At 40.0% G+C, this 26,672-nt stretch overlaps 1 protein-coding gene across 2 annotated transcripts in view; it reads left to right on the top strand.

Annotated features, from left to right (window-relative positions):
- Nucleotides 1-25,593, top strand: part of fhit (fragile histidine triad diadenosine triphosphatase) — a 383,478-nt gene extending 357,885 nt beyond the window's left edge. For both annotated transcript variants that reach the window (XM_028576358.1, XM_028576357.1), the window contains exons 8-9: nucleotides 23,722-23,832; nucleotides 25,440-25,593. In XM_028576358.1, the coding sequence (XP_028432159.1) occupies nucleotides 23,722-23,829 (108 nt within the window). In that variant the 3' untranslated portion in view covers nucleotides 23,830-23,832; nucleotides 25,440-25,593. The remainder of the gene's footprint in view (nucleotides 1-23,721; nucleotides 23,833-25,439) is intronic.
- Nucleotides 25,594-26,672: the final 1,079 nt, after the last annotated feature.

Below are 26,672 nucleotides of genomic sequence, written 5' to 3'. Positions count from 1 at the left end.
CTCTCTTTATCTCCCTTTGTGTTGTGCTGTATATCTCAGCCTGTCTGTGTCCTTATCTCTCTCCCACCATTTGGTAGCAGGATAGAACTCCACCAGCTGCTTTCCACAGTGTGGAAGACACTACCTTAATACCCTTGTAGCATGCTTTGTGCTGATTCACATAGAGATGGGACATAGAGGTGCTGTCATTGAGTAAGTTTTCATACACACTAATATTCCACTATTATTCCAAATATGACACTATTCCAAATTTGATACAGGTCATGTAAACAGCTTTTTCTTTTCGTATATTCTGAATAAGGCCTTTTTTCTGAATATAGCATTTTCCAATTAAGACATGAGGGATATGCCGGCTGTGGTAGAGCTGTATACCCAAAAGAAAAGCCCACATTTCTGGGCAGAAGGAGAAACAAAGCTACTTTTAAACATTATGAAAGACTTGGGTATAAACAGGTTTTCGGATATGCTCCAACATCGCAAATCTGACCTTTTCAAGAAGCTGGTTGAAGGATTGATAGAGGGGGATGCTGTGTCCGCATGGTCAAACAAATTCTGCCACCGGTGGAAAACTTTGATAAATTTCCTATTTTGCACAGCTGCATGTAAACGGGAATATTCATGGAATAATAATTTTCATTAGCTATGTAAACAAGTGCAAAAGCCAGACTATTATGTGCATTTAAACATAATCATTGACATATCATTGTTTGTGTTATCGGACAACTGCACCAATAAGATTCACTTTGACCAAGGAGCATGTATTCTACCAAGGCAAGCAATAAGGTCTGGATTTTCTGCATGGAGACCCATCCCCAAATTACCGTTCTATAATTGGGCAGTTGTCAGACAAGATGTTATACAGTATGTCTATAACACCTGGACTGACTCATAAATTGATAGGCAAAGTGTTAGATCACAGAGGGAATTGGAGGTGACAGAAAGTTGGCTTCCTAATGTTGCTCAGTTTTCCAAACTGAACAAAGACTGCTGAGTCATTATACAGCTGCAACTGCTGTGGTTTATCTCTATCTCTGTCCCTTCCACTGGCATCAATGCTCAGTCTCGCTGATGGAGGGTTAAAGGATAAAAATAAATACATAACGAAAGGTGTCACGTTAAGTAATTGGCTCTCTGTGGTTCAGGAGATTTTGTGATGTACCATTTTGCACCTATTGTCCACCGTTCCTCCAAGAGTTCTTTTCACTGGCCTCTCAGGAGACAACACACCCCAGACTGCCTTTACTAACATGCTGGGGCAAAGTAACACTATATGAATCAGATAGCTTATAGGAAGGAAAACAGGCCCATAATAATTTAATCATGGTCACAAGAAAAGGACTACTCTAGTCCACGAAAATGATGTATAGTGTGTAATTGGAAGAAAAGGTGAATTTCTCCGCACATTAGTAATTTTTCAAACTTAGAAGTTAATTTATTAAGAAAATATGGTTACAGATTTAATTTGGATTCAGATTCATTTCATATTCATTAAAATCTCTTATGTGGAAAAATACATTCTAGAACTCTACTGACGCTAATATGAGGCATCCATAGTAAGAGTTAGACAAATCCAGTGGGTATTTTTCGACTGTTGTTTTAACCCTTGTGTTGTCCTCGGGTCAAATTTCAGAAATATGGGTTTCATTCAACCAAATTGCCCAAAAATAACATGGATGTACGTTATATAGAACCCATACAACATAATAAAAAAAAAAATAATGATTATTTGCAGTCTGTGATCTTGTGGTCTTAACTAATAGTCCAAATAATTAATAATTTCTGCTTTTGTTTTACATAAAAATTTGGTATAATGTCATTTGAATTAGGTTAATTGACCATAAATTTAATTTAAAAAAAAAGTGACAAAAACGATTAAAAAAGCGTCAAAAGCATAAAAAAAGGGATAAAAACTTCGGGAAAAGCGCCAAAAAAAGTCAACGGGAAGACAACACAAGGGTTAATCTCAAAATGTCCTTGTTGTGTCATTATCCCTCCAGTGCAACGCAGATAGGAAACACGGTCCAAGAAACAAAAAAAGGGGGTTCGCTGGTAATAGTTAAGGCACATACCATACAGAATAACCCCATGTCCCCAGTCTTTGTTGCAAGTCATATCCCTCTCTCTCCCCATGTTTTACTTTCCAGTTAAGGTAAAATGTCAAAATGAAGGAATTTCATAACTTTGAAAGACAGCCACTGCTCGAGCCTCAAATTCACCTGAGTTTAAGAATGTATTTTAGCCCAGCACTAGGACTGTGGATGAGTATGGACAGGAGGAACAATTACAGAGACCAAAAACTCTTGCCATGTACAAGATATCCTGTAGGTACATAGGGAGAATCTGTGTTAATTAGAGTGTGGTCTAGACCTACTCTATTTGTAAAGTGTCCTGAGATAACTTATGTTAGTCACAACATAAGTGACTCTATAAATTAAATTGAATTTAACTGAATATGGGTATGTGACACCCATCTTATTTGTACGATCCTCCCGCTAATGCATATGCAGTGAGGAGAGAGGTGCCCCTACAAAACACTTCTACCAATGACATGCACACTGCACCTCCAGCTTGGTGCTTCTGATAAATACACTGCATGTGTTTGGAGCCGAATGCCATCTGTGCCTGAAAAACAGCTGCATAAGCCTCAGGAAAATCTTGCCCGAATCCTTTAACTAAATAAAAAGTTCAGTAATTGAAATGCACTGCTTCATGGCTTTTTTCAACATAAATGTGTCCCTGGTGTGTCTAGAGACACCCACAGTATGAGAAAAGCCCATTGTTTCTTTCTTTCTCTTTATCTATCCGGAAAACATTTCTTTATAAATATATCAAAAAAGTGAGATGTGCAGCTCCATGTGACATAGGTTAAGATCAGGGTTTAAGATTAAAAACGAAGAAAAACATGTTGGGGAGTGACCTCTAGCTCACCCAGTAGAGTGTGCACCCCATGTAGGCTGAGTCCTTGGCAGCGGCCTGGGCTCGAATCTCCAATCCCTTTGCTGCATGTTGTCCCCGCTCTCTCTCCTCTTTCCTGTCTTCAAGCTATCATGTCGCTTTTTGCTTGCAGGTTTTTCTATAGAGCTCGCCCTACAGCTTTGGAATAGATATTTGGCAACACTGTCGTAAAACCCATCCCATTATCCCTCTGGTCATGTGCATTTGTTTTCAAAGAAGCCAGCGAACGCACGGGGCCATGTCCACTCAGGTTTTTCTCGAAATATTACCCTTCTCTCTCGGGTCCGTAACAATATTTTTTTTCCTACAATGGCCTTAGAACGCTGTCGGAGCAGAAGCAACTTGCGATACTTACAACAGCAAGAACGCCAGGTCAGCATCGGATTTGCAGGCTTCTGTTTGTCTCAGTTCTCGCCATTCGGAAAATGCAGGTCCGATGTTTACTCGTGTCTGACTCCTCGCTCGGTCAGTCTGCCGTTTCCTCTTTTTCTGTTCCTTCTTCGCTCAGTGTATGTGTGCAGTGCCGTGAAGCGGCCCAAAGTTGCAATGGTGGTTTTTCCGCTAACAGGCGCTAGGGGGAAGCGAGATGTCCACCATTCAACCCGAAAAAAGTCATATAACCATTCCAATGACAATGACATTCAGTTAAGCTAAAAAACCCTGCATAGTTCCCCTTAAAAATGAGGACTTTGTTAGGGTTAGGGGACCTTTGTTGCAATGGTTACAAAAATCTTGGTTACAAACCGCGCTTAACACCGCCCAAGACAATTGTGATTGGTTTAAAGAAATGCCAATTAACCAGAACATGTTTTTCTCCCATCCCGGAATGCTGTGTGCAATAGCAAGACCATCTCTATTGTCATGGTTACAAGAAGCCAACGTTGAGTGGCAGCATTAAACGGAAAATGAACAGTGGTCTCTTTTGGGATAGGATTGTTAACCCCCCCATTTACCCTGACCCCACCTCCCTCTGCAGATTGTGTCTCTCTAATAGCGTCACAATACTTCCCTCTCTACTGATAATAACAATAATAATAGCTTGGATTTGTATAGCGCCTTTCAAGGGACCCAAGGACACTCTACAGGAAGGCAGATCAAGTAATACACAAACACGGCAAACTAAACAAAACATGAAAAAATTGATTTGTGGAGGCAATGTTTGTCTGAAAAAAAAAGGATTTTACAGAGTCTGCGGGCTGTGATGAATAGTGAAGGTGAGGTTGTTGGGAATTGGTAGGGGTACAGATTCAATTATTGGCATATTATCAAAGATGTTTATCAATATTAATAAAGTTATGAATATGTGTATTCATAACTTTACCAAATTGACAAACAATCAAAACGGGGCACCACCCTGGAATCGTGGACCAATAACTGAGCCGTCTCATAGGTGGTGTTCCCTTTAAAATACAAATCTTAATTAATTTGATTAATTTATCTGCTATGTTTGAAAGGAACAAAGAAGGGTGAAATTCGAGCACTGACCTGTTTAAACAGCTGATATTACCACAAATACACAAATAATCACAAACAACTGCTACTTAAAGTACAATATAATTAATTTACTTCCAAATTATTTATTGTCAGTCCAGAATTCTTCAATCAATAAACCTATTTACTTGCTACACTACAACAAAGGCAAAACAAAGAGACATGTAGCACACGTGTGTGTGTGTGTGTGTGAGTGTGTGTGTGTGTGGAAGAAAAGGAGGGTGACGAGACCGCGGGGGTAGCTAAACCACGAGATATCAAGAAGCGGACCACGAGATCCAAGATGGCGGATAGTGGAGCTGGGTAGCAGCACCACGTAGTTCTGGGCTAGCCGTTAGCTGTTCAAAATACGTGTCACAGACAAAAGACGATGACGATGATTCTCGAGGTTCTGATAAACACTCCTCTCGTTCAGTACAGTAACTAACTTATCCACGGTGCGAGATAGCAATTGTAGCATTCACAGTTTAACTCAGCTACATTATTCAACATCAACCAACCCACCGTGATCAGAGGTGCTTTCACAGAAAAACATGGACTCGGTGGTCCGATCGTCAGATTAATAATCACGACGTGCATCAGTAGCACTTATTAATCAAACACATTAATGGAAAACAATGGCAACACTAGCCTTCACTCATTAATAAAACACACCCTGTTCTACATCTGCCCAGAACAATAAAGCCTTACGGTGTGTTATCGTTCGTTAATCCATAGATCTCCACGGTAACTGAACGATCTCCGGCCGCTCGTCAGCAATGCGCGGAAAAGCTTGTCCCTTCCTAGAGCAGCAGGGAACAGGGAAGTTTTATATTCCAGCCACAGGACATGGATTCACACTGCGTTTGGGTTCCACTTAGCCAATGGGAATTCCGAGTTCTTTAGAAGGTGTGATCTACAACATCTGTAGTTTTTAGACCTCCACAGTTTGAAACCTCCTCCCCTCGTGGAGTTCTCATAGAGGTGGGAACGTTCAGGCTGCTACAGTTAGAGACAGGCCTTTCTCTTTGTTGGAAAAAGCCACGTTTCTTTGTCTCAGAAAGCTGTCGGGCTGTGGAATTGCGTGAAAGCCGCAATCCCTTTATTTGTAGCTACATGTCTCTCAGAGGTCAGTTTAATCCCCTTTCTGATGGTCCTGCCAGGTGCCAGGTCTTGGTGCTGGTGAGAACTCTGGCAGCTGAGTTCTGCACATAGGCATGGATGAGGGTCTCTCTAACAGTCTGTGAGGGATGACCGGACTCTGGAGATGATTTTAAGATGGTTAAAGCCAGATTTGGTGATGGATTTCATTTGTGACTGGAATGAGAGGGGGGAGTAGATAACGAGGCCCAGGTTGCAGAATTCCAGAAATGGGCAAATGGAGCAGCCATCCACATCAAGAAGAAGATCTCCAACCTTCCAGAGCGGTACAGTTTTTCTGTTGTGCAGGCAGTCGACAAGAGACTGATGGAGGAGCTGGGTGCATGGTTTTGTGCTGAGGTACAGCTGGGTGTTGTCGGCATAAAAGTGGAAGCTTGACCCCTAAATTCCAACGGACACGTCTGTGCTGCGTTCGGAGCAATCGCAGCCACTCGAGACAATGCTTGTGATTTCACTAGCCATGACGCATGTGGGATACGCACTCAGAAGGTGCTCTCTGCTCTTCTCCGTTAAAAATACGTGTCTTTTTTTTGACAAAGCCGCAGGGCATTGCAATGGGTCAGGTTGGAAGTGGAATGCCTGGAGAATCTGGTCAAATTTCAAAATAAACACCCTGTGGAGAGTCCTGATTCTATAACACATCAGTACACTATTTTAACAACTAAAACACAGCCACTAATTTTTTATCCATGTTCTTAACTTATTTATTTAATTAGTTTATTTGTCAGGGACAATGTACAAAATACATTAATCTTACGAAAAGATGTTTTTGTACCAGAGTTAGCTAATGCTAGTTTCCATCTGCAGACCCCTGGACTAAATGGAAGACAACATTTAACAATGAGTAAGTAAGACTACTTACTTTTATGGTAGAAGCATGGTAGAATATCCAGGAAAAATGACCAAATCAAATAAATCTGCAAGCAAAAAGCTTTGCTTATGAAACCTCTTCCAGTGTGGTATGAGACATGGCAGAGGAGGAAACAAAACCACAGCCGGTAGGACGTGGTTGCGAATGATCTATCTAAGACACATAATTACTACCAAAAGTTACTGCTAGAGGGTTTTTCACTTGGATGTAAACATATGTTGTTTTTGGACATTTGGTAAAACAACTTATGCAGTTTTTTTTATCTTGGGAAGATAGTCTTCCTAGAGCCTTTCCAGTAAAGGCTCAAATGTAAAAAAAATTCCTAAAAGCTACACTACAGAACAGGTCATGTAATAATTTTGATAAAGGATTGTATTTAATACAGACATTACAATTTTTCTTAAGGTCAAGGGATCACACAGCACATAAGGATTCATCCTCTGGGGATCAGGATATTAATTGCTACTTTCATGCAAACACAGCCATTCGTTTCAGAGCTATCATCATCAGATCAGTATAAGTCAAGAGGACATTCTGTCATGGTGGTGGCTCTAGGGAAAGGATCAGGCGCTCACCAAAATCATTAGCAGTTCTTTTCTGAAAAAAATGTGTTGGACTGATCAAGGTATCTCCATCACTTTTATTGTCCAATCTTTCACACAAATGTGATTAAATTCACACCCTTAAATGGGTGGCTTGTGAAGTAAACATTAAACATAAAACAAGATTAGTTTAAACAAAGTAAAAATAGTTCTCGACGGTAATAAGCTAAAAATCAAAGTTTAGCCTTCATACACTACCTTACACTGGTCAATTTACTGCTACTTTAAACAAATGCAAATGTAAGAAGTTATTTTTATTGGCAGCCGCTGTCTTTGGGAGTCATGAAAACACCTGTCAACTTTTAAAATGTTTGCTGTGTCCTTCTGTAACTCATAAAAGCAGTCAGCCAGTTTATGTTTAGGGAGATGACAATTTTATCATTAATTTGCAGCATTTTTCACCTTCAGAAAATGTATCTACAAAGCTCACTGAGACTTCAAAGTAATGAGAGTTGCTGCCACAGATTATTCTGAGAAGCGATCCTTACATCAATGCAGGCAGTAGAACAGTGTGCTGTTTAATATAGATTCTCCATGAAGTAGTAAGTGATCAGATGATAACAGAAACAGAGAAAGATGGATTCTAGGAGAGACATATGGCATAACTGGATACCAGGCTTTGAGAATGTATACAGTAAATTCCAAAGAAAAGGCCTACAATATCCAAAATCTTTCAAATTATATTCTCATTTGGTATGGTTGGGAATTGGTAAAGGTACAAATTCAATTATTGGCAATTTATCAAAGATGTTTTATCAATATTAATAAAGTTATGAATATGTGTATGAATAACTTTACCAAATTGACAAACAATCAAAACGGGGCACCACCCGGGAATCAGGGACCAATAACTGAACTGTGAAAACAGTCTCATAGGTGGTGGTCTCTTTGAAAATACAGATCTTAATTTGATTCATTTATCTCAAAGTGGGAACGGGAAAGGTGAAACTCGAGCTCTGACCTGTTCAACCAGCTGTTTACTACAACACATACACAAATAATCACAAACAACTGCTCTTTAAAGTATGATAAAATTTATTTAACCTCCAAACTATTAATTCTCAATCAGTAATTCTTCAATCCATAAACCTATTTACTTGTTACAACTACAACACAGGCAAAAACAGACTTGTGTGTGTGTGTGTGTGTTTGTGTGTGTGTGTGTGTGTGTGTGTGTGAGAGAGAGAGAGAGAGAGAGAGTGAGTGAGTGAGTGAGTGAGTGAGTGGTGTAGAGATCACGTGGGTAGCTAAGCCACGCGCGATCAACATGGTGGCTGAAACATCGCGAGATGTGAGGCTCTTTGTAGTTTTTAGCGCAATGAGAAAATGGGTGACAGAGATTTTTATACTTCAGGTCACCTGGTCTAAGCCCCCTGCTGCGTTCAGGGTTCAAAAACTAATTAAAAATAAAATAAAAATGAACGCAAATCATTTCAGCTTTAGTTTTTTACAGAAATTGAATGGACTTGACATTGACATTCCAGGCTAGGGCGCTGTGCTGCAGTTGCTTCACATCGGACACTAAAGCAACTCAAAAATTAAACATTCAACATCATGGCCATTCTCCAACCATGCATTCTGTATGTATATGTAGCTAGATACTTCTGTGATATAAAACTAAATCATCTAAGGGATCCATGTCATGCTAAATAATGCTCCAAAGTTAGGCTACATTTTGGCAAGAAAAACTGTCATGGCCATTTTCACAGATGTATTGCTTTAGTTATGCTGTCTCTGCATCACACCCTCTGCACTAAAGCACTTTTTTTCTGTCTCCATGTGCTTTGAGCTTCAATTCTTAACAATATTAATATTTGTAGTAATGCGGCAGGTTAAAGTACTCCATGTACAATTTACAGAATAGGTTTTCTGAGAATCTCTTTCATATCCAAGCAAAATTGGGATTGTAACTGAAATATTCCACATCAAATCAATTTTAAATCTAATGAAATTGAATTGGGACCTTTTGAATCTGAATCGATTCAGGAAATCAGTGGGGATACCCTGCCCTAATTGTCCTCTGTTTTACTTCCAAATGCGAGGTTTTCACCAGCCACTGTGATGTTATAAATTCACAAAATGCCACAGGACCATGTTGATATTCCTGTGACTAATACAGCATCAGATAGCAGGACCAGGACAATCAAATTCCTCAGGTCTAGTTTGATGGACAGACTTGGGTCTTAACCCAATCTGGTCTCATTCAGGAATCCTGCATACAGTGCCTTCACCATTTGGGCCTATGGGAAATATTGACTCCGGGCTACAGTACCTATAGGGCTTGTTATCTGTTCTGTGGATGTGGATGGCGCCGAGGTCAGGACGACCTCTCGGTCACCCTTTGGGGTCACTGTTTAATGAAAGCGTGTCCTGTCTGACGTATAGGGTTGCGGCCTGTGTGCCATCCAACACCCAGTCGCCACAGGAGAAAATGGGGTTGCCAGAGGTTAATCAAGTGCAATTTCTTTCTCTCTCTCCTGCCTTCTATTTCTTCCTCCACGTTGAGTAGTCTATTCTGAAAGAGCTGTACACTCTGTCGCTCCAAATGTGTCTAGAATCCAGTGCTTCAAAAGCTTTTTAGTTCACTCTGCATGTACAGTTTCAGCCTGATTTAGGTCCTGTTTGCAGAAGACGGCACAGTAAATAGAAAAAGAACAGAGGGTTCCATTAGTGTGGATTTACCTAAATAATTACTCTCAGAGGTAACAATACAATAATAATGGTTTTAGCTGTTAGGATAAATCCTGGAAGAACAGTGCTTCTAAACCAAATACTACATAACGCGACATGTTCCAGCAGAATTTTGAGCTGACATTGGGCAGAAAATAACATCTGCAAACAAGATTACAATTTTCCCTTGACATTAGAAAAAAAAAAAACTGTTGAAACCAGAGGATTCAGAGCAGTGTGAAATTGGAGGTTTTGGCATAAAGAGATTTATTTCAAATATGTTTGTCATTATTTGAAGCTTTGGCCACGTTTACCATGAACATCCAACATTGTAACATTGATTTGACTGGCTTATTAAAGCGCTCACAACAGTGCCTTTTTAGTGTACTTTTATTGTACTTCAATGTAAGGATTTTGAACAACTTGAGTAAATACCAGCTACCAAAGTTAGTTATGTAAGGTTAAGACAAATGTAATACAAATGATTGGATCACAGTTTTTTTTTTTTTGCATATAACATTTTTAATATACTTAATATTTTATTTCAATTATTTTCTGTACAATATTGGAAAAATATTAGTATTATTATGGTGTCAAACATATTGCCCAACCGATTTTACGAAGTGTATTCAATTGTCTTTGTTGAAATCTTAAATAGTTCTTGAAAACCATTACATTTAATTTCAAGTGTGCAGATACCCTACACTGTCTTTACCTGAGGTGAAGGAAAGAACCACACAACTAGAAATGCTTCGGAAATGCTTTTGAAAATGGTCAACAGGGAAGTTACATACGTGCAAATTGTAGCAAACATGCTGAAAATAACAAAAAACGTGGTTATACATTTCATAACAACCAAATGTAATAGCACGATCAAGGGCAGAAGCAGTTGACTCAGAACGGTGTACAGTAGTCCACGTATTGTAGGATGAAAAACAACATAACCTGTTTAAACCATAGCATGTAGAATGCGTTGAAGACTGAGCTGAGTTGAGCCAAGAATGCCATATGTTATCATCTCCCTGGAAAAACTAAACCCAGAGACACTTTATCAAGTTTTCTGCTAATTAGATTCATGGAAATTTGTCTGGCAAAAGGCCTGATTGTCGTTGGTAATTACCACCCAAGATTAAAAGATTTTTCAGTCCTAGCTGCCATCTTAGTCTAAGGGGCTCTGGGAGAAGCATGAGGTATCCTGAACTTATAGCACATCTTTGGCTAAAAATACACAGACTGCTTGCACTTTAGGACAAGTCAAAATTGATAACAATATACTCACTCACTTTATTTAGCTTCCTGAATTCCCTGCACTCTTTCTGAAGCCGTATAGAAATTCGGATCTTGGGTTGCTGATAGGTTGGATATTTCAGCATTCAGGTTGTCAAGTGTATTTCATGTCTTGTATGTAGGGTACTACACAAGTTAGTTAGTCTGGGGACAACCTTCACCCACAGGAATAGATTGGAATGTGGGAATATATTAGGAGCATCGGCCACAAAAGGTGTAGTTTGGAAGTAAACTTTTGCACTGAAATAGATAGCTTGGAGTGTGTGAGGACAAAAAGTATAAAGGAGGAGTTATTCTGATGTTCGTTGTTCGATGTTCTTTCTAGGAGAGAAACCTTGGCATATACATTTGGTGCATGTCGCCTGTTCTCCCTTTTATGAAAGTGTGTTTGGTTGTTGGGTGAATAAAGTTGCATTAGTCTGAACTCATTGAATTCAGCATTTGTTAAAGTCTTCATCTCATTTCCAGATATTTCCCCATATATCAGTTGTGTCTGCCTGTGTGTTTTCTGAGTTAGAGAGAACAACCAAGCTAATCAGACTATTTTGTGGCAGGACAGATGTTGGAACAAACGTCTCTTTCTTCTCCCTACGCTGTCTGCGGCGTTTCGCTGCTGGTGGGAATGGCAACTCCGGTGGGCTCCGGGGTGCGTAGGATCCCTGGGGGTGGGATGAAAGTTGTGTTCAGTCTGAAAGCTTTGTGGTGATCTCAGATGAAAAGTAACTGGGATCAATCACGTGTTAAAGGCTACTGCTTTACTGATAAAAAAATAGACAAACTAAGAGAAATATATATATATATATATATATATATATATATATATATATATATATATACTAAGAGAACTAAAGCGAGAGAGCCGAGCCGCTGCAACTTCAAAAAATCTACAATAATTTGGAGGCCCCCCTGCATTGACTCCAGGGACCCCCTAGGGGTCCCGGACCCCCTGTTGAAGATCCCTGGTTTACAGAGTTTATGCATATATACTAAGCTAACATTATGTGACTGAGAAATATACTGTAAATGACAGTATTTACCTGATGTAACATCAGGGAAACCTGTATAATGGTAGAACTGCAGAAAACTCAGTAACAGTGACTAGTTTTACATGCACATAATATTCCGGTTTTTGCCCTTATTCCGAAAAAGACAATATTCCGACTAAAGTGTTTACATGTCTAAAGAAAGTGAAAATTCCACTAATATTTCCATTTACATGTAGCCGTGCAAAATATGATGTATTCAAAGTTTACCAGCAGTGGAGGACTTATTTGACCGTGCGAACATAGCATCCCTCTTTCATTCCTTCAGCCAGCTTCTTGAAAAGGTCATCGTAGCGATATGTGCGCATATCCAAAAACCTGTTGATATCCAAGTCTTTGATAATGTTTAAAATTAGCTGTGTTTCTCCATCTTATCGGGTCTGCAGCCTTGCAAACTGTTGGCCGGTCGGTTTGTGTACAGCAACCATAGCAACGCACAGAGCTGACCATAAGCCCTAAACAGCCAAGAGGCCATAAACTGCAGTAAAAACCCTGACTGAGATGCATATTCCGAATGCGCTTTATACATGTCCAAAGAATGCTTCTAAAACACGAATAATACTGGGATATCCCACATGTCTTCATTGGAATTTGCTGTATTCAGAAAAAGGCCTTATTGGGAATATCCAACCGGAATGTGCTGTTTACATGACCTGTATCAAATTCGGAATATTGTCATATTCAGAATAATAGTGGAATAAATTGAAAAATGTCAGTATTGGAGCAGGTGTGAAAGACCAGAAACACTGGTTCTCGGGAAGGAGGCCTGAAAGAGACTAAACTGATTCACTCTTGCAGACAGTGTGTGGATATAGCAGCTGCAGCAAACAAAAGTATAAATAATATAATTTGTTTTCGGACGTTACAGCATTTTCCAATAAACCTCAGAAAAAAAGTATGAACCTGAAAATGAGCATATGTCACCTTTTAAAAACTTTAAAAAAAAATACAAGTATGTAAATATTGGCAAAAAAGGATCCCTAAGTAACCGTAACTAAAGTTGATGCTGTAACTAATAAATTCTCATCTGATGTTTGGCCATTTTAAGGACTCTTAGACGAAGTTTGTCAGGCTCGTTGCACTTTGTCAAGTTTGGTCTTGGTCTAGCTTTCATCAAGCACATTTTTACTGCTAATGTCCTAGGTTTTGTTTGTCAGCCTCAACTGTTCTAGGTCAACTGGTTCACACTGAGGTAACTGAGGCTTACCGTCTGTGCTGTAAACCACAAATCAAGAAAGTAAACATTAAACAAATAACTTCTTTCTCTTAAGAAAACCAAACTCGTTGTGGACTTGATTAAAGGGAGGTGAACATTCTTCAGAAACACCGTCATGTCCACATTGTCTGGTGAGAGGCTTGCTCTCTTGCTGTGACAATGTCCCCTGCAGTGGAAAACACTCTCTCACTGGGGCCAGATGTGGCTGGGATTCCAAGGTAACTTTTAGCCAACTTGGCTAAATGGAGGAACTGGTTCTGGATGTCCTTCCACCACACAAGTGGATATGACTCCAAGGATGATGAGAGGATCTTCACTGCTCTGTAATGCTGCACCTCCTCATCCATCACTTCAGACGAAAGGCTTGGATGACGATGCCTGTTCCGTCGGAAATTAGTCTCCAAACAGTTCAGCCATTGGTGCTTTTTTGGCTGGAGGAGGACAGTCACTGCTGCTGGAGGCCATCTCTGATTACTCGTCTGTCTGGATTTTGTCTGTTAGGCCCATACTTCCAGGGAGGACCTGGAAGTCTGGGCCTAACAGACAAAATCCATAACACTATTGCAGCATAACGTTAGATGCAATGGAGGATACAAAATCCAGGACAATTACACAAATAAAGCTAGTTTAATGAAGTTCAGCATTTATTATCTGACTTTATTTAAATACTGATTTTAATTAAAAAAGCTGAACTGATTCACACAGCTCTTAAATTATATTAATATTAAAACAATCAAATACCTGAACAGTCTGTGAACAATCTTCCAGACTCTTGACTCAGTCAGACTCACCCATGACAATTGTGTCATGGGTGGTCTCATCAAGGAAAGGTAGAGATTTGAAACGGGGGTCAAGTGCAGTGTTCATATGAAGAAAGCAAATTAGCGCCCTATCCGTATCAGGGTATCTGTCCTCGAAGTCATGTGCAATAGCAGCTTTGATGTCTTTCACTAGTGTTGAGCCACAGGATTCTGTGTTTCAATGGCATGATCATTGACATAGTTGGCATCTGCTCAGTGCTCACGAGGGTCCTCATGAGAACGTGGACCATGTCCTCAGCTAGTTTCACATCATCATTAGACAGAGTGACAATGTCTTTAATGTTCTTCTTGACACTCTTGTCTGGTAATGCCGAGAAAACAGCAGCCTGCTGCTCAATGTAGCGCTCGAGCATGGCTCGTGGCTCGAGTTCCACTTCGTAGCCACATCCTGGACCAGCTTGTGTAAGGGCAGCTGTAGCGCCACCTGTTTCTCCTTCAACACAGCTGCAGCTGTTGTGCTGCGGTGGACAAAACGTGACCACTTTCCTCACTCCGCCGAGGAGTCGGGACATCTGGTGAACGCCCATATCTCTCTGTGCAGCCAGATAAACAGTGTGAGCAAAGCATCGTATGTGCGGTGAAGATCCGGACGCTTCCACAGCATTGGAAATATTTCTGCCATCTGTTGTCACGGGAATGGGGACGTTTGATCTGCTGATCTTCCACTCTATCACAGCCTCTTTAAGTATTCCCGATATCTTTGTTTTCTCCAGAAGTTTTGGTAGCACATTTTGAGAGAAATTGTAGTATCAAATCAAAATGATCAAAGATAAAGTTAGTTTGTTAGAAAAACCATCGGCAACACATGATGGTGCTTTAATGGATACATTGAATTCTATTTTTCTGCTAATTAAATTATAACTTGGACATTTTTCAAAACAAGACATCATTGGTAAAACCACTTGTTGTTAGATGTCATCAATATAGTTTTGATACCAAGAAAGTTGACAGAAAATAGATGAATAATTTTAGCAGCCATAAAAAAAAAAAACTAAACAGCTGATATGAATAACTAGACAAAATCCACTGGCAGATTAAACTCACAAACTGGATTTACGATGACTTTTTTTCTGTATCTTCAGCACAGTGCAATGTATTTAACTTTTTAACTTTTGCACACCATAATGCAGTTTACACGCGTGGATGCAAATACTTAAACGGGCCTACTTTTTTTGTTCTATGTTATTACTTTTGTTTAACATTTGTTATATGTGCTGTGCGGTTGGTTGATGTACTGCTGCTGTGACATAGCAAATGTCCCCACTGGGATAAATAAATGATCCATCCATTAAATCATATTTGAACTATTTCAAATTGGTTTGTAATTGTACTAGTAGAGTTTATATCAAATGTTCAATGTGGCAAGCTTCAGTGGCCTACAATATAATAATAACTGAGTTACACAGTGGTGTCATTATACGGCCCGATTAACCCAGTGTTTGCTTTAGCCAGCAGTAGTTGAAGACACACGCAGAACATTAGTATTCACGGACATGTTCATCACTGTCAGAGCTTGCAGGGTTTCTCTGTCCACACTGGCAGCTCTGCAACATAGAAGAGGAGCTGTACTAAGGAGGTTTAACAAAGCGCTACAGAGACACACACAAACACACACACACACACACACACACACACACATACATATAAACAAATGTTTGGACATCAGCTCCGCTGCTAGTAGAGGGGCCACTGGAGTTCCACAAGACACAAAACCACTTCTCCATTTTTAGTACCATCTCTCTATTTTCAGTCTTACTAATGTGGATAAAAAAAACATGACTTCAATCAACACTAAGCCAGCACAACCCCCCAAATGATTATGCAATCTGTGATCTTTTTTTGTTATTTTTCACTAAATTGTGGCAATGTTTGAAAGTTGTCAGGCTTTGGGAAACTGTTTCAGAACTCACATTTAATTAATAACAACAATAATAACTTTCAGTAAAAGTGCACATTATCTTCAAAACATTTATTGCAGCCGGTCTTTAAATAACCATTATAATGTGTAACAAAGGCTGGGGGGGGGGAATCATCAATCAAACATCAATTATACTGGTTTAATGTCTTTACTCAAAGTCAGTTTAGGGCTTCAGAAATGTTCATGGAAGAACATACATATGCTCTCTGTAGGCATTTTTCTCATTTGGTTTTCTTTGAAGTGAAGGGAGAGATATGAAATGTCAAAAATTAAAATTAAAACCAGCATCGGTTCAACCGTGTAATAAGCTGAGCATTGAATAGTATTGTAACAGACTGGGTGACATGTCAGTGTTTAACTGTTATGTTTTCAGTGTCACTGTGCTATGAGATAGAAGTTCAGCCAAGATGAGATGATTATTGCAGGTACTGAGATTTCCAGGGTGTCAGTGAACATGTTTCATGTTTAGAAGCTGTCAAGCCTGTCAGCCATTTCAGCTACCTGTGACAGATGAGATGTACCTGGGATTGGCAAAGAGTTGGTGGGATGCTTTTTGTTCTTTCTGCTAGTGTGGTGATCCAGGAGTTAAGGTACAGGTCAACAGGTAACGTCATTTTCACGCTTTGCATTCACTGTCTATGTAAGCAGTCGTACAATGCATTTTGGTAGAATCGTGGCGACTTTCGAGAGATGAGGCGTCAAGTTGCCTGCTCCTTATGTGCATAAAGTTTAGATCTAGGCAACATTCTGCAAATCGGGGGCATCTAGCTCAACTCACCGCCTCTCCTAAACCCATGAATATCTTTAAAACTGACCTTTGTAGTGGCTCAGTTGGAAGAGCATGGGCTTATTTACGTAGAGGTTTATGTCTCGATGCAGAGGTCCAGGGTTCGAGTCCGACCTGTGACGGTTTCCTGCATGTATTCCCCCTCTCTCTCCTCTTTTTCACCTAGCTGTCCTGTCCATTAATGGTGGAAAAGCCCCCCAAAAAAACTGACCTTTGTGGTTCAGCAGATGAAGCTTATTTCTTGCATAAAATGTTTTCAGAAACACATTTCAGTGAACTAATTTTCGTAAAATAAGTGAAAGTTTCCAAACAAACGACATGTTGGTCTTTTGAAAATCCGGGAGCAGCCCACGTGTGAAGCGTTCTTCCAATCAGGTGCAGCCATTGCAGTCTTAGGAGGGAGTAGACCGTTTTCTTTGCTCGTCAGCCACCCTTTGCTTTTTTTGGTAACTCTGCAAACCCTTGGTGTTCTCTCAATGAGCTTCATGAGGTAGTCACCTGAAATGGTTTTCACTTCACAGGTGTGCTTTGTCAGGGTTAATTAGTGGAATTTTTTCCCTTATTAATAAAAAAGCAAAGGGTGGCTACTTTGAAGAATCTAAAATATAATATAATATATATGTTCAGTTATTTCACACTTTTTTGTTAAGTACATAATTCCATATGTGTTCATTCATAGTTTTGATGCCTTCAGTGAGAATCTACAATGTAAATAGTCATGAAAGTAAAAAGGAAACGCATTGAATGAGAAGGTGTGTCCAAACTTTTGGCCTGTACTGTACACCTGGCTTGACATAGCTTCACCTTCTCATCCTGGCTCGGCAAATGTGCAACCAATTAAGCCGCGATGAGCGGATCACACTAATGCCTAGTCCACACGGACACGGGTATTTTTATAACCGTGACTTTTTTTACGCGGTTTGGCCTTCCGTCCACACGAAAACGCAGTTTCAGGGCACTGTAACCGAACCGAATTTTTGAAAACTCCGGCCAGGGTGAGCATTTTCATGAGCACCGGTTACAGTGTTGACGTGTGGACAGTATAACCGGTATTTTTTCCTTGCGACGTCAGAGTGTGCGCCGTTATCCGCTGTGTTTGACGTCATATTGTGTTTTTGCGTTTTCATGTGGACGGAGATTTATTTTAAACCGAGCATGTGTGGACAGGTTTTTTTTTTAAAACGGAGGAGAAAAAACTCCGGTTATAAAAATACCCGTGTCCGTGTGGACTAGGCCTAAGTCAAGCTGCGCTTTTTCAGTTATCCTGGATTTCTTCATTCTACTTTTGTGCAACAGCCCCCTGTTGAACTCAGCTAACTGCCCTGCACATGACACAAAGCTTCTTTTTTCAAAAAAATCCCCCTTTGATTTTATAAATATTTTTTACTCTGAAAAAATGCTATGAATCTATTTATATCTAGGGTGGGTTTTTTGAAAAAAGAAGCTTTGTGTTATATGTAGGGCAGTTAGCTGACTTCACCAGATGTGTTTTGAGATGGATAGGTCAAAAGTTCAAGCTGCATAATAGATTTTTCAAATGTGTTGAATATCCAACGTCCAATAATAAAACCAACTTTACCATGGTACGTTACACCACTGACTAGCCGAGTTCAAGAAGTCATCAAAATCGATCAATCCGCAGCGGTTGTAACGTTACATCTCGCAAAGCCTAGGCTAATATGAGAATATAATTTTAATACGTCGTTCCCCGGGTGTTATTCCTTAATTTTACTTTTTGTTTCGGTGTCTAAACTTGACGTTGCCGTAGCTGTAGCCTCAACCATCTCCAGCCACGTGTGCATCACTTAAAAGTGTCCCCTGGAAAAACTTCCGTTGTGTTGTGGTCTATTTTCATGTGTTGTCTTTATGTTGCGTGTTGTGGTCTATTTGCATTAGAGTCCGGATCGGGCCGACTTTTTCTGTCTGAGCCCGGCCCTCGTCCGAGCCCAACAGGCATTAAGAAATTTGTGTCCGAGCCCGACACAGTTAAAATCTAAATTTTTCTTCATACTAATGACACATGTAGACTTCGTTTTTGTGTGGAAAGCCCGCTTTTATTAAGCAACTGTAGGAAGGCATTCGGAAATGTCAACAGATGAGGGCATCGGCGCACACAGGGCAACAAGCGCACGTTAATAAGCTGTTGAAATGTCCAATGTGTTAACCTGTCCTGCTTGCCGTGATCAGAAAACGAGGGGAGACTCGTTACCTCCAGGGCCGACGTTATAAAATGAATAACGTCGGGGTTAAAAACCTGTTTCTGGTGAGCAAATGAATGAGCTTGGCTTTCAGTCTGGGGTTTATTTCGGACACCACACACACTGTGTACAAAACTTAAAGTTATTCCACCAACTTTGCTCAGGTCGCATATAACACGTCTGCTTCCTCTTTCTCTAGCTCTCTTCTGCCCACTTACCCGACATGCACTGAGCTCTCTTAAAGGAGCCGCAGCACCATTTTACAACAAATGCCTTATCGCGCTGATGTGACCGAGCCCGACCAGAACCCGGCCCGTCAGGACCCGTCGGGCTCAGGTCAGGTATCCATGCCTTAATTTGCATGTGTTGTCTTCATGTTGCGTGTTGTGGTTTATTTGCGTGCATTTTCTTTATGTTGCGTGTTGTGGGCTTTTGCGTTTGTTTTTATGTTGCGTGTTGTGGTCTATTTGCATGTGTTGTCTTTTTTTTGCGTGTTGTGATCAATTTGCGTGTGTTTTCTTAAAGCGTAACTCTCGCCAAAATGCATTTTTGTGAATGTACGTGAGTCAAACGTTAGTTTAAAAGCATATTTAGGACCGAATCGCCACTTTTAAGATTGACCGTATTCTCGTTTTTGGGTCAAATGGCCTTTTGAATGGGAGAGCTAGGGTCACTTTTATGCTAGTCTCAAAATAGTTATTTTCGAAATACTAAGAAGGCTCGACACAACATGAAACTATGCTCAAAGTATCACCAGGGGCTCTACACATGAACGAAACCATTGACAACATTCTTTGTGTACCCAGATTTACTAAAAAGAAAGTTTTTGAGCAACTCATCGCAGCTGTTGTTGTTTCTGGCCGATGCCATTTTATCAGTCAAAAACAATCTATTTCCGAATGCAACATAAAAGGGAGGAGAGTAAAGATGGAAAGCTCCTAAAGCTTAGTTTCATATAAATGCACAGATAAGTCGTTGTTTTGTCGTTATTGAAAAACAATATTGACCTTGTAGTTGAAAAAGGAGCCTCATATGGAGTCCGTTCATTCGCATTCGGATATCGACTCGTTTTGACTGCCGAGGTGGTAGTGGCCAGAAACAACAACAGCTGCAGTGAGTTGCTCAAAAACTTTCTTTTTAGTAAATCTGTGTACACAAAGAATATTGTTTTGCTTGCGTTAAGGCGTAGAGCTCCTGATGATACTTGAAGCAAAGTTTCATGTTGTGTCGAGCCTTCTTAGTATTTCGAAAATAGCTATTTTGAGACTAGCATGAGAGTGCCCCTAGCTCTCCCATTCAAAAGGGCATTTGACCCAAAAACGAGAATATGGTGAATCTTAAAAGTGGCGATTCGGTCCTAAATATGCTTTTAAACTAAATTTTGACTCACGTACATTCACAAAAATACCCTAGGATGCATTTTGGCGAGAGTTACGCTTTAAGTTGCTGTGCAGTGGCCTCTCAGGGCCACCGTACCATTGCAACTATGAACTTGCTGCGTCATCTTCCCTAGCTCCATATCTCCACCCTCTCGTCAAAACTCGTCAACGCCCATATCGCCAAACTCAAGGCTTCAAAATGGCAGTCCACAAACCAATGGGAGACGTCACTGCTGCTACGTCAACTATTTTTCAGTCAATGTGTGGTACCAGTCTTTCAAATTGTATTCATGAGGAGCACTTGCATAAACTGTCTTTCGAGACGTGTTCCTGGTTATATGACAAGCTTTTCTTTCAGCTTGGTTAAATGCCTGTCCTGACAAGCTCTCCACCCAGGGCCACATCTGTTCTGAGTGGTGCTACAGGGCATAGATGCAGCCAACAAAAGAGGACAGTGCTGAGAGGAAAACATGTACTGATGTAATGACCCTCTGGTGCTTTAGCTTATAGAAATGTTAAGAGTGAGAGACTGCAAACTACATAGGCCGGCCAGAAGCCTGTATGATATGTTTTATATGACATAAAATGAATATCACAATCACACTTTATTTTTCACAAAGCCAAAACATTTTAGTACTCCATAATGGATGAAAATAAAGCTTTAACGGGTAAAAAGAACACCCAGCAGACATATCTCAAGGACAAGTTAAATTCCTATACTGAGCATGTTGTGCTGTTGTCTGTGCTTTTAGACTGGTGTACAAGACATCTCATTTTAGGATACTGGCCTCTGGGACAGTCCTGCACACAGCACTGTCTAAACAATAACTGCATATGACATCTCCCCATGTGCTACCCTGGCAGAGGAACGGTTTGAACGGTTTAATGGGTTAAAAATATGTACCGTATTTTCCGGACTATAAGTCGCACTTTTTTTCCTACTTTGGCTGGTCCTGCGACTTATAGTCAGGTGCGACTTATATATCAAAATATATATAATTTAACATGTTTTTACATGTTAATTCATACTGAAAACATTACCGTCTACAGCTGCGAGAGGGCGCTCTAGGCTTGTGACAACTAGAACGCTCCTCCTAAAGACAACTGAGAAAGAAAAGAGATAACAAACTGCAGGTAGTAAAATATGCAGCCGAAAACGCTAATCGAGCAGCAGAAAGAGAGTTTGAAATGAGGGAGAAACATGTGAGGGACTGGCGAAAAGGTGACTCTTACTGCAATGAAGAAAACAAAGAAAGCTAATCGGCTAATCGTGGGCTGAAAGCAAGATGGCCAGAGCTGGAGGAACGAGTCGGGAGGGGCTCGTTCAGGGTGCAGTTACGTCTCCACGCCTTTTAATACCTCCATGCTCCACGCCCTGGTAGCTAGTTGTTCTGTGTGCTATTGTATAGTTCAATAACTGTTAATGTGTTACGTTAACATACCGGACACCTACCGTATTCAGCGTATTGTTCTGTGTGCTATTGTGTAGTTGAATAACTCTTGTATTTATATTCTAAATAAATGCGACTTATAGTCCGGTGCGACTTATATATGTTTCTTTCCTCTTCATGACGCATTTTTTGACTGATGCGACTTATACTCCGGAGCGACTTATAGTCCGAAAAATACGGTATATTATTTGATTTGTTGGGGGAATGTGTGGAGACACATCAGGGTCAAAGGTAAAAAACTTTTCGATGAGTTACCGAAAAGGTATTGTTTAAAATTGAAAGTTATGTTAATCTTCAGTCCCCAAAATATTACAATGTAAATACAATGTTTCATGAGCTCTCAACTACATCTCACAGTATTTTGCCTAAAAGAGAGGCGATTTTAGAGCAGAAATCTCAGAGCAGAGAGATTTTTAAAGAAGACAACTTCGAAACTTCGGAATTAGCTTTTTAAATGTTTTTTTTTTATTTCCTTTTTTTGAGAATTAACTACCATGTGAATATGGCCCTATTTTGAACAAGAGCTTTTCTTCCAAATATGGTATGCTCATGAATATTTAGATGAGCTGCGCGCTGATTGGTTGAGCGACCCACATACGCATACATTGGAGTCTCATATTACACACACACACACACTGTCTGTTACATACCCGGGCGCGAGCCAGCTGCAGCGGCTTTAGCCGAGACAAAATGTTTCAGCCCTTTTATTATAACTAGTGTAGTTGTAACGTTACCCTTAGGACATAAAATAATGTCCTCTGCCAGTGCCTCTGCAGCACTGCGTTAGATCAACAACTCCTGCTCCATTGTCCGGTATACTCGTTCTAAACCCTTTTCTCTGGACCAGTAGGCTATTCCGTTGTACAATCTGGAACACTGCATTTACGACCATGGTTCATTTTCAATATCCTTGAAAAACTTCCAAACGTTGTTCTTTCTAAAGTCCTACATAGCGCAGCTCGTGTGTGAGATCCTGACAGAGCTCCAGCTCAGCGGGTCTGTGAAGGGGAAGAGGCCAACAGAGAAGGCAGCAAACCCGGCAGGCAGCCGCCGCCTGTCCCGGCAGATTGTGGAGCTCCGATACTGTCCTACCAAATTTGCAATTAGCCATACATTTTCATGAAACGGCCCATATTTGAGTTTTACATAGTTGATTTCTCGCATAAAAATGTCTCAGAAGTGAATTTAGTGGTAAAATAGCAGATGAACAATGTATACAATTTCAGAGATCTGCGTGACCTAGATTCAGAAGACTAACTGACCTCAGGTCAGTTGTGTAGCCTATGTAAATGTTGGGGCGTGACAATGACTAGAGACTAGAGCCAGATGAGGAGTTGAGAAATTGACGTCAACTTTTAGCTTTGTTGAGATTCGCCCGTTTTCAGAGGCAGTTTCAAATTGTGAGATTTGAAACTGAGCCCCCATTGACAACTCTTTCAGTTGTCAATGGGGGCTCCATCTTGGGAAAGCAGTCACAACCAGTATTAATCATTCATCCATAGACCTTTTCACGGCAGACATTTAGTCTTACAACAGGTAAAGCAAAATGCATTAGTAATGCCTATAATAATATGTCAACATAATTTCTTTAACACCCTCATTACTTGACCAATCACAAAATCCATGTGTGTATTTCATTGGCCGATCATGTTCAGAGAATAAAGCATGTGCTGCCATTGCAGAGACCTAGTAGTGGCACTCTGAGCTTGCTTTACACCACATCCAATGTAAATGACAGGGAATAGGTCAATTTATGATGTGTTTTACTGTGTGCCATTTTAGCTTTGGAGACATTTCACACAAGGATCCATGATCATAAAATTGAATGGTAAACAAAAAAACTGGAGCTAATTTGTTCTGACATTGCCTTGTTACACTGTTGGTTTTTGCAGTTGCAGAAGCATGACCGAGAAGATGAGGACGTTCCCTCCAAGTGGCGATCAGAAGACGAGATGGAAGCAGAAGCTTCAGATTTGAGGAAACTGCTCGAGAAGCCCTAGATGGTAAAAACAAGGGGAAAACAATTATATGATTAATACAAATACTACTTGAATAACATTGACTACAATAAGCAGTCACCTGGCTGCAGATTAAGGTCAGTTTAGGATTCAAGTGATTTTAAATGGACTGACATAGTGGGAATTTAGCCAGGGAAAAAACATCTGTATCTAAAACTGTCTAAATTGTATAACAGAGTGTCACAGAATCACAATGTAGTATGCACAATATTTGTAACATAATCTACCCTCTTAATATTTTATCTATCAATAATAACTAATAGCTCCGGCTGTTGGGATAACAATGTGAGTCTGTCAGTCGGACAACTTTGGTCTTTACTGAACTAGCTCAACAACTATCGGATGGTTTGCCATTCAATTTTGTACAGACATCCGTGTTGCCAGGGGTGAATCCTGGTCACCTAAAGGCCTTTTTATATTTCTGCGTAGAATCGACGGCGTACCCCCGCAGACACATCTGCATCTATGCCGGACTCTACGTCGTAGCCTGACGTGCACCTCTCAAAAAATGTAACTACATGTCGCAGCGACGCACGTTGATCGGCCGTGGCTTGGTAGCGTTGCATTTCCTCTGACTCATTTCCTGGTTCTCCTTCTCCATGAACAACATCAAATCAAGGAGAGGGTTAACCTTTCCTGCTACAGATTTCCCACCTTGGTCAGAAAACACAGGGGAGACACTTTGTTTCTCTCACTATGACTCTAGAGTCGGCACTCGCTCCGAAGCTAATCGCCTTCGCATAACCATAAAACGACCTTAAGATTTACTTATCCTGTGAAATATCTCAACATCTACTTAATGGAGTGGCACACATTTTTTAACAGACAATATTGGTTCCCAGACGATGTATCCTAATGCAATTGGGGATCATCCAATGGACGTCCTCTGGCCTCAACATTAGGTTGATGTTTGTAGTTTTAAAATCATTTTAAAACTACAAACCACAGTGGGGAATGAGCAGGGCCCTAAGATATTCAAAAAATATTTAAAAATTCAATCATTGACAACCAACATCTAAACAAAACATGTGTGAAACCACCTGTCAAACCAGCCTATTCTGTTTGTGTTGGAATGTGAAGGGTTAAATGAACTGTCGCCCTAGCAGAATTGTGCTACCTCTGCAGTTGCTAGGGAGAAAATGTGATGCTTTCAGAGCTCTGATTAGTGGTCAAGCTATGAATTTACAGAGGGCTGAGCGATAGATTTGCTTAATAAATCAGCTTTTTTTTGTTTGGGTGATACCTCTGCATCTGAAACTACTTTTGAATGGATCACCATGCAATTTGGATGTCTTCCATTGAGGATGACTTTTTATAACTTTGGTCCCTCCATTTTTCATATAATGAAATATAATCACATAATTGTTCTTTTCTTATAAACTTGCAGGTAATTAAGTGTGAAGAATTAGTCATTATTATGAAGTTTTGTTACGTGCATGCGCATTTTGTACAAATGACAAGTGAAAACTATTTGTATCAAGGGTTTTGTTATTTAATTGTTAATCCATGTTTCATATGTTTTCACTTCCCAACTGACAATTACTTTTGGAAAATCTTAAAAGTAAAACTGTTTACTCTTCATCTCTCTTCAGGATGGTGTCCACCACTTCATACATGGGTCAGCAATGGACTGGACCGGAAGATTACAGAAACACCTGACAATAACGTGGAACTATAACTGCTTGTCACTGCTACTTGGCTTTGATGTATTTCTGTTCCAAAAATAAAATTGCAACTTAATTAACAGCTTGTGAATACTGGCATTCTTATAAACAACAACTAATATAGCAGTAGTAGTAGTGAAAATGAAACCATTAACCTATTGGTCCAGTCAAAATTACTCAAAATGCAAATATTGATCTAGCATATAAATAATAGTTAAATTAATAATTTAAGTTATTTGACAAATAGGAAACGCATGCAGGTTAAGGGATTTGTTTTCAACCTGGACCCTATTTTCCTTATTTTTTTGTGTCTAAGTCAGGGGTCTTCAACGTTTTTTAAGCCAAGGACCCCAAGCAGTGACCATATACTGTATTGTATAAAATTAAGTTGCATATTAAACTGGGCCTACAATAACATGTAAGGCGGCCTAAAGCCTTTATACATACCATTTTGCATAGAATACTAAGCTATTAAAATAGCCTTATAATTGTTGTTATGATTTTATAAATCATGTTTTCATTTTAAAACATACATGTGGCACAGTAAATCTTTAGGATTAACTGTATCTTTGGATGGCTACATTAGTGACTATACCTTACCTATAGGCCAGTTATCCTGTCTTCAGTAGGGATTTATATTTGCTAATAATATGTTGGATTCAATAATCTACAATCTACAATAATTTGGAGGCCCCCTTGCATTGACTCTGAGGACCCCCTAGGGGTCCCGGACCCCCTGTTGAAGATCCCTGGTCTAAGTGACTGATGGGAAGAATAATCTTTAAACCTGGTCCAGTATTAAGCAAGATCGCTGCGGTCGGAAGCGGCGAAACAAGCTGCAATGTAACATTAATGGGCAATTGTGCACCTTTAATTTACGTCCACTAAAAGTGCTGCACAGATTATTATTCTAAGTGTCTGACAACATTATGAAAAGGATCCCTGCAGAGATCAACCTTTTTGTAAAGAGTAAACTCCTATTTTGTCCATTCTGATAGATATTTCTTACCTGACAGAATGAGCTAAACTTACATTACAATTATAGAGGAAGTCGTCTATCCTGATAGATAATTCCTCCCTGATGGTGACCCAGTGGATTTTAACAGGTCTGCATTGATAGTGGAAGTAGTCCATTATGATAGCTAGTTCCTACCTGACAGA

The sequence above is a fragment of the Perca flavescens genome, chromosome 4 (assembly GCF_004354835.1).
Source record: "Perca flavescens isolate YP-PL-M2 chromosome 4, PFLA_1.0, whole genome shotgun sequence".
In the NCBI taxonomy this organism is placed as follows: domain Eukaryota; kingdom Metazoa; phylum Chordata; class Actinopteri; order Perciformes; family Percidae; genus Perca; species Perca flavescens.
Note: the sequence above shows the minus strand (reverse complement) of the source record. Positions and strands in the feature narration are given on the sequence as shown.